This window comes from Equus asinus, chromosome 4 (assembly GCF_041296235.1).
Source record: "Equus asinus isolate D_3611 breed Donkey chromosome 4, EquAss-T2T_v2, whole genome shotgun sequence".
Lineage (NCBI taxonomy): Eukaryota > Metazoa > Chordata > Mammalia > Perissodactyla > Equidae > Equus > Equus asinus.
Window position 1 is genome coordinate 58937762 of NC_091793.1, and position 18103 is coordinate 58955864.

General features: G+C 40.8%; 1 protein-coding gene across 4 annotated transcripts in view; it reads left to right on the forward strand.

Moving 5' to 3' along the window:
* The window catches only part of PLEKHB2 (pleckstrin homology domain containing B2), a 35531-nt gene extending 21773 nt beyond the window's left edge, over positions 1 to 13758 (forward strand). For 2 of the 4 annotated variants that reach the window (XM_044769251.2, XM_044769252.2), the window contains exons 5-8: positions 5127 to 5166; positions 6417 to 6506; positions 9058 to 9166; positions 10943 to 13758. In XM_044769251.2, the coding sequence (XP_044625186.2) occupies positions 5127 to 5166; positions 6417 to 6506; positions 9058 to 9166; positions 10943 to 11079 (376 nt within the window). In that variant the 3' untranslated portion in view covers positions 11080 to 13758. The remainder of the gene's footprint in view (positions 1 to 5126; positions 5167 to 6416; positions 6507 to 9057; positions 9167 to 10942) is intronic. The other 2 variants (XM_044769253.2, XM_044769254.2) reach the window with 1 other exon arrangement.
* Positions 13759 to 18103: the final 4345 nt, after the last annotated feature.

The following is an 18103-nucleotide window of genomic DNA, read 5'->3' on the forward strand; positions in this document are numbered from 1 at the left end:
AATGTTCCTGTAATAAATTACCACAGTGGCTTCAAATAATACAAATTTCTGGTTATATTTCTGGAGGTCAGAAGTTCATCAGGAGTTTCACTGGGTCTCAGAGAGGGTGTTCCTTCTGGAGGCTCTGGGAGAGAATCTGTGTCCTTTCCTTTTCCACCTTCTAGAGGCCTCCTGTGTTCCTTGGCTTCTGGGCCGAGCCCTTATGCTGTCATCTCTCTGGTTCTCTGCAGCCAGGGAAGGTTATCTGCTTTTAAGGACTTGTGACTAGTTTGGGCCAACCTGGATAATCCAGGATAATCTCCCTATCTCAAGCTCCTTTATCTTAATTATGGCTCTGGAGCCCCTTTGCCCTCTGAGGTGTCACCTTCACAGATTCTGGGGATTAGGACATGGACATCTTTGTGGGGAAGGGACTTCATCCTGCCCGCCACACTTCCCGAGGTTTAGAGCCGGTCTGCTAGACTTGGGATCTGAACCTTTGTCTCCAGAGCCCTTTGTCCTCAACTGATCTGCTCTGCCGTATGCTGAGATGTCACATGTATGAACTATTCCTTTAGGTAATAGTGGAAAAAATATCAGGAACTAAAATTTTATCTTATCAGAACATGGGAGGTTTTGCTATGTAGGAGGGAGAACAGGTAAAAGTATGAGGGAGCACTTGCTTTGTTCGGCCTGGAAGAATGTGTGGGTCAGAGGAGGCTGAGATATTCTCCACCTATGTGGGGAAATAGAAGTTTATATATACGTCTAATTTTAAGGATATACGTTAGGGAAGATAGCAATGGAGGATAATACTTTTTTAAACCAGAAGAATAAAAAGGAACAGAAGACATTCCTCATGGGGAAAAAAAAAGAAACAGTAGATAAAATTAATAAAGCATGACAGAAAATGAACTAGCAGTAATTAGACCAGCAATATCTATATCTCAATAAATGGGAGCTGGTTACATTCCCCTTAAAAAGAATAAGATCTGAGATTGGGCAAAAAAATACAAAGTCTAGCTATATATTCTGTTCACAAGAAACCCACTTGGCGTAAAATGTCACAGATAAAAAAGTAAGGGATAAAAGACTATTAGTTACCTATGGCTGCTGTAACAGAGTGCCGCAAACTGGGTGACTTAAAACAACGGACATTTATTCGCTCATGTTCTGGAAGCTAGAGGTCTGACATGGGTGTGTCGGCAGAGGCAAGCTTCCTCCAGACTCTGGGCAGACTCCTCCCTTGCCGCCTCCTGGTTTGGTTGTGGCGGTGAGCCTTGGCGTTCTTGGCTTGCCCCTGCATCCCTCCATCTCTGCCCTTGTTGTACCACAGCATTCTCCCTGTGTATCTGGGTCCAAATTTCTCTTCTTATAAGGACACCAATTAGATTAAGGACCCGCTTAATTCAGTATGACCTTATCTTGATTCCATCTGCAATGACCCTATTTATGAATAATTCACAGGGACTAGGGATGGGAACTTCACCTTATCTTTTGTTAGGGGACACAGTTCAACCCATAACAGAGACCTCTGAGTAAAAGTGTGAAGTAAATCTGGATCATCTTCCCCAACTACCTAGTGAAATGAAGGGGAAAACATTTCAGCAGCAACAGCCAAATAAAGAAGTTCACCTGCAAGCACAGACTACAGAGAGTGACAGCCAAAGAAAGAGATAGAAGGTTCTGTTGAGGTGTATCACCGTTTTTAACCCCACCCGAACTCCCAGAAGCAGTAACAAGATGAGTTAATTAAGTCTTGCAAATTTTTAGTAATCATCTGTGGTCTGGAGGGATGCTGATTAAAGGAGTAAGATTGTTTTTGGGAAAGCTAAGGAAAAACCCTTGAGAATATGATGTCCTTGGGACCTCAGCAGAGACTAGAAGATTCCCCCAGGGCTTGTCATTTCAGATCACTGGAAGGCATTGAAGCTCACAGGAGTAGGAACACTCTCTGGCTGATGAAGTGAGTCCTAGCATGAGAGATTCAATGAAATATGTTCAGAAGAGTGTAGAACCTAAATTAAAAAAGATAGGAGAAGGATGGAGAGTCAGAAAGGTGAGGGGGATGAGGGAGGGAGAGCAGAAAAGTTGTGATAGTTAGGATTTAGGTATCTAATTTTTATGATCACATAGGCAAAAGTTGGTGATAGAATTTGTTACAGTCTTTTTCCAGGGCCATTTGGCAGTACCCACTGAAGTAGATTTTGTCTTTTGGCCCAGTAGTTTCACTCTTTGGAATTGTCCTATAGAAATATTTACATAAGGGTAGAGAGGTAGTGAGGATTTTAATAGCAGCGTTATTTTAATGTATGACAAACCCATAGCTAATACATTCAACAGTGAAGGGTTGAAGGCTTTCCCACTACGATCAGGAGCAAGGCAAGGGTGCCCACTCTTATTTCTGTTCAACATAGCACTGGAGGTCTTAGTCAAAGCAGTTAAGCAAGAAAAAGAAATAAAAAGCACCCAAATAGGAAGAATAAAATTTTCTCTGTTTACAAACTTATGTACAGACAGCCCTAAAGATTCCAGCAAAAAACTGTTAGGCCTAATAAACGAGTTCAGTAAAATTGCGGGATACAAAATCAACATACAAAAATCAGTTGTGTTTCTTTACAGTAATGATGACCTATCTGAAAAAGAAAACAATTCCATTCACAACAGCATCAAAAATAATAAAATACTTAGGAATAAATTTATCCAAGGAGGTGAAAGATCTGTACACTGAAAATTATAAGACGTTGATGAAAGAAATTGAAGACACAAATAAAATGGAAAGATATTCCATGCTCATGGATTGGAAGATTTAATATCGTTAGTGTCCATACCACCCAAATCCATGTATAGATGCAATACAGTTCTTATCAAAATTTCAATGGCATTTTTTACAAAAATAACAAAAAGTCCTAAAATTTATGTGGAACTGCAAAAGGACCCTGGATAGCCAAAGCAATCCCAAGAGAGAACAACAAATTTGGAGGCATCACAATTCCTGATTTCAAACTTTAGTACAAATCTGTAGTAATCAAAACAGAATGGTATTGGCATAAAAATAGACATGTAGACCAGTGGGACAGAATCTAGATCTCAGAAGTAAATACACGCATATATGATCAACTAACACTTGACAAGGAAACCAAGAATACTGTCAGGAAAAGATAGTCTCTTCAATAAGTGGTGTTGGGAAAAATGGATAATCACATGCAGAAGGATAAAATTGGACCCCTGTCTTACGCCACTCACAGAATTTAAGTTGAAGTGGATAAGGACTTAAATGTAAGACCCTAGACTGTAAAACTGCTAGAAGACAACATAGGGAAGATGATCTTTGGCATTGGTCTTGGCAACAGTTTTTTGGATATGACACCAAAATGCAAGCGTCAGAAGCAAACAAGTTAACAAATGGGACTACATGGAACTAAAAAGCTTCTGCACAGCCAAAGGAACATTCCAAAAAATTAAAAGGCATCCTATAGAATAGGAGAAAATATTTGCAAACTATCTATGTGATAAGACATTAGTATCTGGAATATATAAGGAAGTTGTACAACTCCATAGCAGAACAGCAATCTGATTAAAAAATGCACAGTGGACTTGAACAGACACTTTTCTAAAGAAGACATACCGATGGCCAACAGGTACATGAAAAGATGGTCAGCATCACCAGTCATCTGGGAAATGCAAATCAAAACCACAATGAAATCACTTCACATCTTAGGATGGCTGTTGTCAAAAAGATGAAAGAGAAGTGTTGGCAAGGACGTGGAGAAAAGGGAACCTCTACATTGTTGGTGGAAATATAAATAGGTACAACCACTGTGGATATGTTATGGAGGTTCCTCGGAAAACTAAGAGGAGAACTACCCTATGACCCAACAATCCCACTTCTGGGTATACGTCCGAAGGAAATCATCTCGAAGAGATATCTGCACCCCCGTGTTCATTGCAGCATTAGATAGTAGCCAAGACATGGAAACAGCCTAAGTGTCTGTCAATGGATGAATGAATGAAGAACATGTGATATATATGTACATGTGTGTACACACGCAATGGAATATTATTCAACCTTAAAAAAAAGAAGAAATCCTGTGTTTTGCAACAGCATGGATGGACCTTGAGGCTGTTATGCTAAATGAAATAAGTCAGACAGAGAAAGACACCGTGTGTTCTAATTTATGTGTAGAATCTAAAAAAGTCAAACTCAGGGGGGCTGGCCCCGTGGCCGAGTGGTTAGGTTCGCGCGCTCCGCTGCAGGCGGCCCAGTGTTTGGTTGGTTTGGGTCCTGGGCGCGGACATGGCACTACTCATCGGGCCACGCTGGGGCGGCGTCCCACGTGCCACGACTAGAAGGACCCACAATGAAGAATATACAACTATGTACTGGGGGGCTTTGGGGAGAAAAAGGAAGGAAAAAAAAAAAAAAGTCAAACTCAGAAATAGAGAGTAGAATGGTGGTTGCCAGGGGCTGGAGGTTGGGGGAAATGGGGGGGATGTTGGTTATAGGGTACAAACTTCCAGCTATAAGATGAATAAATTCTGCACATCTAATGTACAGTATGGTGACTGTGTGAATAATACTGTATTATATACTTAAAAATTAAGAGAATAGATCTTAAATGTTATCACCAGAAAAAATGTAATTATGGGAAGTGATGGAGGTGTTAAACATATTGTGCTCATCATTTTGCAATATATGTGTATCAGCTCATCACTACACCTTAAACCTAGGTATGTTATATGTCAATTTCTCAAGCTGGCAAAATTACCAGCGTTATTTTTAATCACAAAAAATTGCTGATAATCTAAATCTCATATCATGGAACATTATGTAGCCTTTACAAAATCAAGTAGATCTGTGTGTATGACATGAAGTGATGAAGTTGTGGTATAGTTAAGCACGGTACATTTTACATTCATGAAAAGTAAAGCAAAACCCTGTGTTTTAAATGTTATATGTTATAGGTACAATAGATACAGTTTTTTATGTCTCAAATTAGTTGACCCAGTGGGTGTTGGGGCAAGGGCTGAAGACCTGTTAAAACAAGCTTTTTCAGAAACTGTGCTGCCAATGCAGGTTTGCGAATCAGAGAGAGAGATGTTGGATTGCCTCAGATGAAGTACCCCTTTCTTTTTCTATTCTCCAGGGCCTGGAAATTTACACTTCAGGATTCCAGGACAAATACAGTAAGTTGCTAATGGACACCAGTAATGTTTTCACATCGTCTTACTGTAAGAAACAGGAGAACAGGAGATGAAGAAAGGGAGATGGGGAAGATGGGTTTCTGGGCCATCCAGCCATGGATGAGCAAGCAGAGCTGGGCAGGGCGGCTTTTGCTGACTGAGCAAGTTGGAGTTTGCCCAGCTTTTTGGCAGGAGGAGCCCTCCTCACACAGCCATACTGGTTCCAGTGTTGTCTTCTAGAAATGTTTGTGTCTCGCAAAGATTGGTAGCACTGTGAACCCCACTGTGGTTTACAGTTCCGAAGGCTCAGAAAGGACCACAGGTTGCTTTTTCTGCACAGCGTCTCAGCCTCATGGAACAGACACTTCTGGGGCTTGTACTTGGCTCTAGTTCTGACTCTAACAATATGAGGTCATTGAGACAGCCAGCCCCATTTGCAGAGGCTCGTGATGCCATCTTTGTGTCTGTCAGGGAGTCAGAGTGACTTCCTCTGTGGTTAGCATTTTCATTCTTCAGGTAGGATTTTATTTTTTCCTTTCTCTCTCCAGGAAGAAAAGAAAAAGGTAGATGGCGCTTATAAAAGCATTTGTATGGGTGAGAAAAGAACGAAAAAAGACTTACTATCCAAAGGTCATTGTTTCCTACTCTTGTTAGCCCAAGACACTTCTTCCCCCAGAGCTCACTGTAGAGCTCCAGTTACCCTTTCTCTCATGAAAATTCTCTTCTTGGGTGAAATTAGTATTAATGATCCGTATAGTTAGGAGCAAGATGTCAAGATGATTCTTTATATGGATATTTTTTTAGAGAGTGCATGTATTTTTCTTTTCCGCTGGGAAGTAATTCAATGAAGGATTTTTTTAAATGCAAAAAACAGACTCTGTGCGTAGAACATATCTCTGGCTGCTACACTTCAGATTGTAGGATTTTTATTTGTGAACAGAAGAGTTGTTGAGAGTGGTGTAACATCTTTCAAAGGCCTCAGGAGCAGTGGAGGCGCTGTGGCCCTCTTGGGCAGTGAGAGCTCTCCTCCGCCTCCTGAATTCAGAGGACCCCAGAGTGTGGAGCTGAGGGGAGGTGTGGGAGATAGTCTTCCTGCCGTTTACTGCTTCTCCGAAAGCATTTGCTGGTCAAAGATTAACATTTTGGCTTTTAATTTTTTTTTATCTGCTAAATAAAGTGGATATATGTATAGGAAGAACCTGCAGGTGCTTTGTGGCAACTCACTGTCTTTCATGTTTTCTCTCCTCTTTTAGGCTTATGTGGGCTCAGAAGTCATGTATGATGAGACTGCTGTGGCTGCTTCTCCACCTCCCTACACAGCCTATGCCGCACCAACCCCTGAGGTAGGGAGCAAATCTTTGCCTTATACGATCCAAGGGAGGGACGTTGGGGTCTCTGTGCCACTGTCCTTTTCTTTTAAATTTAATTTTATTTTATTGAGGTCATAATAGTTTATAGCATTGTGAAATTTGTCACTCACCATATAAGTATGCCCCTTCACCCGTTATGCCGAACCCTGAACCCCCTCCCCTCTGGTAACCCGTAAACTTTTCTCTGTGTGTTGGTTTATTTTCCACATAGGAGTGAAATCATATGGTGTTTGTCTTTCTCTGTCTGGCTTATTTTGCTTAACATGATGCCCTCAAGGTCCATCCATGTTGTAAATGGGACGATTTTGTCTTTTTTGTGCCTGAGTAATATTCCATTGTGTATATATATATATATATATATATATATATATATATATATATATATACCACATCTTCTACATCCAGTCATTGGTCGATGGGCACTTGTGTTGCTTCTACTTCTTGGCTGTTGTGAGTAGTGCTGCAGTGAACATAGGGGTGCAAAGTCTCTTTGAATTGCTGATTTCAAGTTCTTTGGATAAATACCTAGTGTTGAGATAGCTGGGTCATATGGTATTTCCATTTTTAACTATTTGAGAAATCGCCATACTGTTTTCCATAGTGGCTGCACCCATTTGCATTCCCATCAGCAGTGGATGAGGATTCCCTTCTCTCCCCACCCTCTCCAACATTCATTATTTTTAGTCTTGGTGATCATAGCCATTTTAACGGGTGTAAGATGATATCTTCGTGCAGTTTTGATTTCCGTTTCCCTGGTGATTAGTGATGTTGAGCATCTTTTCATGTGCCTATTGGTCATCTGTGTATCTTCTTCGGAAAAATGTCTTTCATATCCTCTGCCCATTTTTTGACTGGATTGTTTCTTTTTTTTGTTGTTGAGTTGTGCGAGTTCTTTATATATTTTGTAGAGTAACCCCTTGTCAGATACATGATGTGCAAATGTTTTCTCCCATTTGGTGGGTTTTCTTTTCCTTTTGTTCCTAGTTTCCTTTGCCTTGCAGAAGCTGTTTAGTCTGACGAAGTCCCACTTGTTAATTCTTTCTTTTGTTTCCCTTACCCGAGTAGACATGTTATTTGAAAAGATGCCACTAAGACCATTGTCAAAGAGTGTAGTGCCTATATTTTCTCCTAGGAGTTCTATGGTTTCAGGTTACCTTCAAGTCTTTGATCCATTGTGAGTTAATTTTTCTGTATGGCGACAAATAATGGTCTACTTTCATTCTTTTGCATGTGGCTGTCCAGTTTTCCCAATACCATTTATTGAAGAGACTTTCCTTTCTCCATTGTATGTTCTTAGCTCCTTTGTCGAAGATAACCTGTCCATAGATGTGTGGTTTTATTTCTGGGCTTTCAATTCTGTCCCATTGATCTGTGTGTCTGTTCTTGTACCAGTCCCATCCTGTTTTGATTACTGTAGCTTTGTAGTATATTTTGAAGTCAAGGATTGTGATGCCTCCAACTTTGTTCTTTTTTCTCAGGATTGATTTAGCTATTTGGGGTCTCTTGGGGCACCTATGAAGTTTAGAATTCTCTGTTCTATTTCTGTGAAGAATGTCTTTGGGAGTCCGTTGAATCTGTGGGTTGCTTTGGGTAATAGGGACATTTTGACAGTGTTAATTCTTCAAATCCATGAGCATAGAATATCTTTCCATTTATTTGTGTCTTCTTCAGTGTCATAGTTTTCAGTGTACAGGTCTTTCACCTCTTTGGTTAAATTTCTTTATAGGTATTTTATTCTTTTTGATGCAGTTATAAATGGGATTGCTTTCTTTATCTTTTTGTTTTTTTAAAGATTGACATCTGAGCTAACATCTGTTGCCAGTCTTCTTTTTTTTTTTTCCCCTTCTTCTTCTTCTCCTCCCCAAAGTGCCCCTCAGTACATAGTTGTATATTCTAGTTGTACATCCTTCTGGCTCTGCTATGTGGGATGCCACTTTAGCATGGCCTGATGAGTGGTGCCATGTCCGTGCCCAGGATCAGAACTGGTGAAACCCTGGGCCGCGAAGCAGAACGCATGAACTTAACCACTCAGCCACAGGACCGGCCCCTGGGATTGCTTTCTTAATTTTTTGTTCTAATAATTTGGTTTTAGTGTATAGAAACACAACGGATTTCTGTATGTTGATTTTGTATCCTGCAGCTTTACTGAATCCATTTATTCTCATAGTTTTTTGGTGGAGTTTTTAGGGTTTTCCATAAATAATATCATGGCGTCTGCAAATACTGACAGTTTTACTTCTGTCTTTCCAGTTTGGTTGCCTTTTATTTCTTTTTCTTGCCTGATTCCTCTGGCTAGGACTTAATACTGTGTTGAGTGAAAGTGGCTAGAGTGGCATCCTTGTCTTTTTCCTGTTCTTAGAGGCATGGCCTTTTCCCATTGAGTATGATCTTAGCTGTGGGTTTGTCATATATGGCCTTTATTATCTGAGGTACATTCCCTCTATGCCCCCTTTGTTGAGAGTTGTTGTTGTAAACAGACGTTGAATTTCAAAAGTATATCTCTAATGGGCCTGTTTCTTTTCAGCAGGCATATGGCTATGGTCCATACAGCGGTGCGTACCCACCAGGAACTCAGGTGGTCTATACTGCGAATGGGCAGGCTTATGCTGTACCCTACCAGTACCCATGTGCAGGTAACTCATGCCAGGCTTCCATTCCTTGTTTCTCTTCATTTAGTGGGTAGATCAGTGAAGAATTTTTATTTCTGAGTTTAAGGATAAGAGAGCTATGTTTTTGGTTATAGACCACACATCTCTCTGCTACTGTGCTTTTTAAAAAAAATATGCGGTATGTATTTTCACTGTTTTACAAAGCTAGAGTAGGCTTGATTTTTAAAACTTTACCGTTGTATCCACATTTGTTTCCAAGAAGAGAATTAGTATACTTAAATAGGTTTCACATATATTGAGAAGCAGCCAAAGTAAGAGGCTCATTTTAAGGGGTAAGAGATAATCTTTCTCCTGTTTTTTCCTTCTGGTAACATCCTTCAACAATTATCACTACCGAGGTGATGTTTCATTTTGCAAGTGCAGTAGAGTCCTGGAAGGGCTTATCTTTGTTCTGGGCTTTTGATGTGTTTCTGCCCATTTTTCACCTCACCTGAAACAAATTATAAGTGTGAGTGACTGGCCTTTGTATCTGAAGCGAGAGTCGTCAGGAGCACACACTGTAGCCCCAGTGCCTGGCCTTGTAAGCCCTTACTGCTCTTAATCCCTTTGTGCCTCACTTTTTGCCTGTCTGTAAAATGGGGATAATAGTAGACCCTCCTAGGGTTGTTGTGAGGATTCAGTCCATGTAAGCACTTGTAACAGTGTGAGTGCTTAGACTGGGATGGTTTCACTTCCATTCTTCGTCCACAGGGACACATTGCTATTGGATTAGTTTCTGGCTCTCCTGGGGTTGAGCTGTTGAAGGAATAGTGGGTCAAGGAGGAAAGTTAACGCTATTTATATGTGAGCAATTTTGAAGCTAATTACCTATTAGACTATATAGCTGTGAAGTGTAGAAGAGAACAAATAATGTGTTTCCAGTTGTAAACTTTAATCATCCAAAATTAAATATTAAATTTGTTTAAAGTGTGCTTTTTAGAAATTTTTCTCTAACATAAATATTGTTCCCCGTAAGTTCACATGATTAAAAATGAAGAGCAAGTTATATTACCAGATTTAAGGTTTAATTTAAAAGTAGTTTACATGAGGGCCGGCCTGTTGGCATAGTAGTAAAGTTCTTGTGGTCCGCTTCAGCGGCCTGGGTTTGCAGGTTCGGTTCCTGGGCACGGACCTAGTACTGCTCATAAAGCCACACTGTGGTGGCATCCCACGTAAAATAGAGGAAGATTGTCACAGATGCTAGCTCAGCAGCAATCTTCCTCAAGCAAAAAAAAAAAGTTTACATCAATACTTAGAAGCTAATTAGCTTTTCAATGAGTTTTTCATTTTTAGCTTTCAATGGCGATTCTTGACTCTCCCATTGTCTGCAGTCTCTGTGTATCTCCCATGCTCTCCGCCATCTGCCTGTCATCCTAAGTGTGATGTGGAGAGCTGAAGTGGAAATTGGAGGCTGGAGTTTGCAGCTTCATTTGAATTCTGCTCTTTGCAGTATTTGAGACTTTGGACCTTGGAAAGCTGTGCATCTTGATTTTCTCTTAGTGCGATTTTAGAAATGGAGGTGTTCTCACTGAGCCAAGTCTGGTCACGTTAGCCTGAGGTGGAGGAGCACTGGGGAGCACTAGCTGCAGCCACCCTACCACCTCTCTAGAGGCACACTCAGCCATAGCAGGAGGGCCACAAATGCACAGAGAATGACCTCAGCTACTTGCAGAAAGGTTCTCAGTCCAGTGGACCCTTTTTGAGTGACTGTTGGATTCACAAACTGCTTCTCAGAGGTCTGTTTTTTTCCTTCTTTTATAGGACTTTATGGACAACAGGCTGCCAACCAAGTCATCATTCGTGAGCGGTATCGAGACAATGACACTGATCTGGCACTGGGCATGCTGGCTGGAGCAGCCACGGGCATGGCCTTAGGGTCTCTGTTCTGGGTCTTCTAGAGTCCTTGAAATCTGGATATGCATAGCTTCTGATACCCTATGTGCAATAATATAATTTGCAGGGCATTTCTGTTTGATAAATGTTTTTAATAATAGTTTTAATAGTTCTTTTCAAAGTAGTGACATTATAACTGATCCACCTTAGTACCACAGAGAAGGCACTGGACTGCTCTTTAGCTAAAACATGGACTCTTGGGGACACTGGCTCGTTTCAAGTTTCCTTATGGAACCCTTGGAATCCCTTTTTGAACATACCTGTTAGGAAATACATTTTCTTTTTAGGGATGGGCATAGTGCTTAAGGGATAATTTATTTTAGTGTTACGCTAGTTGGTAATACGGTGATCTGTGAGTGAGTGAGTTAGTGTGGCAAGAGAAACTGCAGCTTCTTTCGGTTTAACATCAGACGTGGAAACCTCAGACAGCACTGGCTGTCTGTTACTTCAGGAGTTTGGGCTGGTGAGCTGCCTGGGAGCTTCCCTGAGGCAGTGGTGTGATGTCCCCGCGGCCTGTGGGGCTCTGCAGGCCTCCAGCCAGGCTGGCTGCTCGGGGTGAGGGGGCAGTTCTGTCTTTAACAGTGATGCTGGTTTGTTTTTGGTAGTGGTCTTTGGAAAACGCTCCAAATTAGGAATTGACTTGAGCCTCAAAGGGCTTTATCCCTTAAAACTTGAAGAAGACAAAACAATGACAAGTATGTAGAGTGGATTTGCTTTATTCAGAGGCATTGTTTTTAGTGTCTGCCTTGAGTATTTTTATTGCCACTCCAGCCCACTTAGAGCCTATTTTTCTACTTGTTGAGAAGGTAATATTAAAAGAATGGTGGGGAAAATGGAGTGAGAGCCATGGTTACAGTGCTACTGGTTCAGGCCTGCCAGGGAGTGCGCTGCAGAGAGAATGCTCTTTTCCATCCTTCTGAAGGCTGTTGAAGGGCAGCTTTCCTGTCCTGTGTGGGAGTGGGGCACTGTGGGTGTCCCCAAGCACTTGGGTGTGTGTGGAGCCCTGCTGGTGGCACAGTGCCGGGCTGTAGGGGAGACTCAGGTTAGAGATGGGAAATAAGGCCTAAGGACATGGATGACCTCGAGATATCACTCACCAGACCAAGGCACCAGCCTTGTTTTTATTTCTGACTCAAATATCATAGAGAAGCTTAAACCTTGCAATTTTCAGCCCCAACTATGTGTGAAGCTTGGGAAAACCCACAGTCCTGCATTTCTATTAATTCTTTATCTCTGTGAATTTTTAAAGCTCCTAATTATTCCAGTTTTCTGTCCTCCATGCTTTAAAAAATGTACTTTTATGAAGGCAGATTTGCACAGTGAAAGTCCCTGCCCCTACACTCCATGTGGCCCTATTTTCCATAAAGTACACTCCTAGTAGCACAAATTCTATTTTTTATGCTGTTTGGCCAGATACATACATACATACTCTTTTGTTTTACTGGTCAACTGACTCCATCTCTGAGGCTTAAATAGATCTCCCTGTGAAGCCAGATGCCAAATGAACTTTGTGGTGACTGCAGGTCTGTTTTCCTAGTCAATTCTAATGGACTTGTTGACACTGGAGAGTCTGTTTCCAGCAAAAAGGAAGTGTAATTGTCATCTCTTTGGATGTTTGACCTGGTGGAAAATTACCAGATGTGATGTATGATAACACTGTCGTTTGGATTGGTAAAAATGTTACTTTTATGATTTTACATCCTATGTAGTAAGAATGGCTTTGTTCAAATGGTAATCATTCTTAAGACTGTATGCTTTACTTACAGAATATTAAACTCAGTTGTTAATGTTGCATTTTGGGGTATTAATTTTGAGCTTGAGGTTACTGGAACCACAGAGTATTGAGTCACACCACTGAAATGCCCTTGAAGCAAACATTCTTCTGGTTTTCCCCCAGCTGCCCTCAGACTGAAGGGGGAGAGCTGTGGACTGAAGTTTGGCATACATGTGTGCCCCATCCTCAGTCCCTGTCCCCACTAGGGCCAGCCCCGTTGAGCAGCTGTAGTTGAGACTGGAAGTTCCCTGTTGCTAGTGACTAGATGCTGATGTGAAATGCATACCAGTTGTAAAGATGGGCTGAGATTTCATTTCCCTGGCCCACCTCCCATGGGTGCCAACCATTTGATTGCCTCACTTAGGTAGTTCTACATCAAGAAGTCCAGTGAGCTGGAAGGAACTCGTTCAGATTTGAGTAAGCATTTTACTTCCATGTGCACTTTTAAGTAATGTACCTGGAAGAAGTTGGCCGTGGACATTGTATACCTGCTGACCGGGTTGTTTTTTAGCTCTCTTCTTGTAATTCCTGCAGTTAACTTTAGGGTCTTAGCTAGTAAACAGAAGGGAGAGACCAGAGGCTGATTTCAGATCACCATCCATGAAACAGGCCAGACCAGGACCCAAGATCTGATCATAAGGGCAAGTTCCTGCAGTTGAGACAGAATGACCCAAGTTTATTTTCTACTTCAGTTGTGATCCTGTGTAATCTTTCTTTCTCCTTCTCAAGTTTGTGTAGACAGAGGCATGGAATGCACTTCCATTTTTTTCCCACTAGAGTTGATCTTTCTTCTGATTGCTTCCCTGTCTCTTGTATTCCGTGTGTCCACAGAACCTATTTTTCCCTGTATATGCAAATTGTATGTTTATAAGTGGAAATGTTAATTCAGTAAATGATTGTTAACCTTAAAGCATGTTTCATTGTGATGTCTGCTTTTTAAAAAACTCTGTTTCTTTAGGGGGCCAGCCCTGTGACTGAGTGGTTAAGTTTGCGTGCTCTGCTTCAGCAGCCCAGGGTTTCGCTAGTTCATATCCTGGATGTGAACATGGCACCGCTCGTCAAGCCATGCTGAGGCGGCATCCCACATGCCACAACTAGAAGGACCCACAACTAAAAATACACAACTGTGTACTGGGGGGCTTTGGGAGAAAAAGGAAAAATAAAATCTTTAAAAAAAAAAAAAGCTCTGTTTATTTAAACTAAAAAAAAACCAGTTCGCCCACAGCCAACATCATACTCAATGGGGAAAAACTGAAAGCCATCCCTCTGAGAACAAGAACAACACACAGGTGTCCACTCTCACCAGTCTTATTCAACATAGTACTACAGGTTTTGGCCAGAACAATTAGGCAAGAAAAAGAAAAGGAATACAAATAGGCACTAAAGAAGTGAAACTCTGACTGTTTGCAGATGACATGATTTTATATATAGAAAACCCTAAAGAATCCGTTGGAACACTATTAGAAATAATAACTACAGCAAAGTTGCAGGGTAAAAGTCAACTTAGAAAAATCAGTAGCATTTCTGTACTCCAGTAACGAAGTAACAGAACAAGAACCCAAGAATCCAAACCCATTTACAATTGAAACAAAGAGAATAAAATATCTGGGAGTAAATTTAACCAGGGAGGTGAAAGACCTATACAAAGAAAACTATAAGACAAGAGTGAAAGACATTGATGATGACATAAAGAAATGGAAAGATATTCCAAGCACATGGATTGGAAGAATAAATATAGTTAAAATGTCCATACTACCCAAAGCAATCTACAGATTCATCTCAATCCTAATCAGAATCCCAATGGCATTCTTCGAAGAAACAGAACAAAGAATCTTAAAATTCACATGGGGCAACAAAAGACCCTGAATAGCCAAAGCAATCCTCAGAAACAAGAATAAAGCTGGTGGCATCGCAATCCATGACTTCATGTTACAAAGCTATAGTAATCAAAACAGCATGATACTGGTACAAGAACAGACACACAGATCAATGGAACAGAATTGAAAGCACAGAAATAAAACCACACGTCTATGGACAGCTAATCTTCGACAAAGGAGCCAAGAGCGTACAACGGGGAAAGGAAAGTCTCTTCAATAAATGGTGCTGGGAAAACTGGACAGCCACATGCGAAAGAATGAAAGTAGACCATTCTTTCCCCATGCACAAAAATAGACTCCAAAGACTTGAAGGTAAGACCTGAAACCATAAAACTTCTGGAAGAGAATATAGACAGTACCGTCTCTGACATCAGACTTAAAAGGATCTTTTTAAATACCATGTCTACTCAGATAAGGGAAACAAAAGAAAATATAAAACGGGACTTAATCAGACTGATGAGCTTCTGGAAGGCAAAGGAAACCAAGATCAAAATTAAAAACAACCCACCAACTGGGAGTAAATATTTGCAAATCACGTATCTGATAAGGGGTTAATCTCTGTAATATATAAAGAACTCACAAACGAACTACAAAAAAGTCCAATCAAAAAGTGGGCAGAGGATATGAACACACATTTTTCCAAAGAAGATAAACAGATGGTCAATAGACGCATGAATTGATGCTCATCATCACTAATCATCAGGGAAAAGCAAATCAAAACCACACTTAGATATCATCTTATTCCTGTTAGAATGGCTGTAATCACCAAGACAAAAAACAACAAATGTTGGAGAGGGTGTGGAGAAAAGGTAACTCTCATCCACTGCTGTTGGGAATGCAAACTAGTGCAGCCACTGTGGAAAACAGTATGAGATTTCTCAAAAAATTAAAAATCGAAATACCATATGACCCAGCTATCTCACTACTGATATTTACCCAAAGAACTTGAAATCAACAATTCAGAGACTTATGCACTCCTATGTTCATTGCAGCATTATTCACAATAGCCAAGATGTGGAAGCAACCTGAGTGCCCATTTACTGATGATTGGATAAAGAAGATGTGGTATATATATACAATGGAATACTGCTCAGCCAGAAAAAAAGACAAAATTGTCCAATTCACAACCACATGGATGGACCTTGAGGGCATCACGTTAAGTGAAATGAGCCAGACAGAGAAACACAAACATGGTTGATTTCACTTATAGAATATAAACAAACTTACAGACAGAACAAATTAGTGGTTACTGGGGAAAGAGGGGTGGAGGGTGAGCACAAGGGGTGAAGGGGCATACTTGTGTGGAGTATGGCAAATAATAATGTACAACTGAAATTTCACTACATTATAAGCTATTATGACCACAATAGAAAAACCCCCCAAAATAGTTCACCCATTTCTCCCACCCTCCACACCCCCACCTCTGGCAACCGTCAGTCTGCTTTTTAAAAATTACTTTGTAGTGACACTTGTCAGCTTTTTCTGCTGCATCATGGGCAGTGAGAATGGCATTTACTGAGCATTCCCTAAGTGCTAGGGCATGGACTCACATCAGGAAGCAAGGACTCATTAAGCACTGACAGTAACTGTAAAGCAGTTGTTATCCAAGCTGCACTGGATGAAGCAGTCTCACAAGCTCAATACTTTTCTCAGCAGCACACAGGTGTAAGTGAAATGGGTTTATATCTGATATTAAAACATGTTCTTTTTCCTATGCCACGTGCATTCGTAAGAGTATAATTTCCTCGTGAACAGATGGGTGGTGTGTGTAGTATTTTTAAGGTCACTATAACACTAAACTGACACTACCTTCCTCAACCAGATCCACTTGACAGTGTGGGTCCAGTAACTTCTCCACTATCTAAGGGTACATGCTTTGAGTGTTGTTTTGTTTTTAAAACTTATTTTAAATTTCCTTTAGTTCCTGAGTTACCTCGGTTTCCTCTGGGGTAGCTCTTCTGTTTATCTCACCTTTTGCAGACTTTGATTGTGGTGATGTGTGGTTGCCTGTTAGAGATAGGATGAGGAGTCTCATTCCAGAAGCTGTGGGTCTCTTGGTTTCATTTCTCTAGAGGAGAATCCTCTCATGTTTCGCCTGGAGATGGTTATTCTGGATGTGGGGAGGGGAGACACTGCACACAGACGTTGCAGCCCTTCCCTTTCAGCCTGACTTCATTCCCATTTTGTGCCAGGTGGACCCTTGCTGTCTTTGGCTCTTTTTTGGTTTTTAATTTTTTGAATAGGTTATACATATACATAGCTCCAAAATTAAAAAAAAAAAAAAGATTCTGTAAAGGGTCCTCCATCTGCCCATTTTCTACCCTCTCTTTGCTTAACTACTGATACTGGTTTATTGATTCTCCATGAATTTCTTCATGCATAAGTAAACCAGGGCAAAGACATATTCTTATTTTTCTCCCTTTTTTACTCAAAAGGGTAGTATGTACAGCAACATACTCAAACTTTTTGGTCTCAGGATCTTTTTACACTTAAATTTTTGAGGCCTCCAAAGAGCTTTTTAAATGTAAGTTATATCTATCAATATTTGCTATATTGGAAAATAAATTGACAAATTTAAAAACTTAGGAAAAATGGCAGACCCATTGTAGAGTGACATTTTAAAAACAATTTATAAAAAATATTTTCCAAAACAAAATAAGTACGGCAAAGCATTCACATTTGAACAAATTTCTTGAGTGACTTGCTTAACAGAAAACAGCTGGATTCCCCTGTCGGCTTCTGCATTCAGTCTGTTTTCGTTTGTTTTTAAAGATTGGCACCTGAGCTAAAAACTGTTGCCAATCATTTTTTTGTTTTTTTTTTTTTCTTTTTCTCCCCCAATTCCCTCAGTACATAGTTGTGTATTTTAGTTGTGGGTCCTTCTAGTTGTGCGTGTGGGACGCCACTTCAACATGACCTAATGAGCCGTGCCATGTCCACACCCAGGATCTGAACTGGTCAAACCCTGGGCTGCCGAAGCAGAGCGTGGGAACTTAACCACTCGGCCATGGGGCCGGCCCTGTTGTTTGTTTTTGATTGAGCTGTAGAAGGATATATGGCTTCACATGCATGTGTAGGTGGACAAGGTGGACCCACAGACTCCCTGAAAGGGTCTTGGGCACCCTCAGGTGTCCTTGGATCAGACCTTGTAAACTGCTGATGTATGCTGTCCTATACCTTATTTTTTTTCACTTAATATATCCGAGGTATTTCCCTATCAGCAGATAAAGAACTTCCTCATTGATTTAATTTGTCCAGTACCCTTTTGACTTTTGCTGTTGCTAACAATGCTATAATGAAGGATATTGTATAAAAGTTACTCGTCCTAGTGTGAGGCTCTTGGAGGTGGTGTGTCTCTTTGGCCATGTGAAGTTAGTG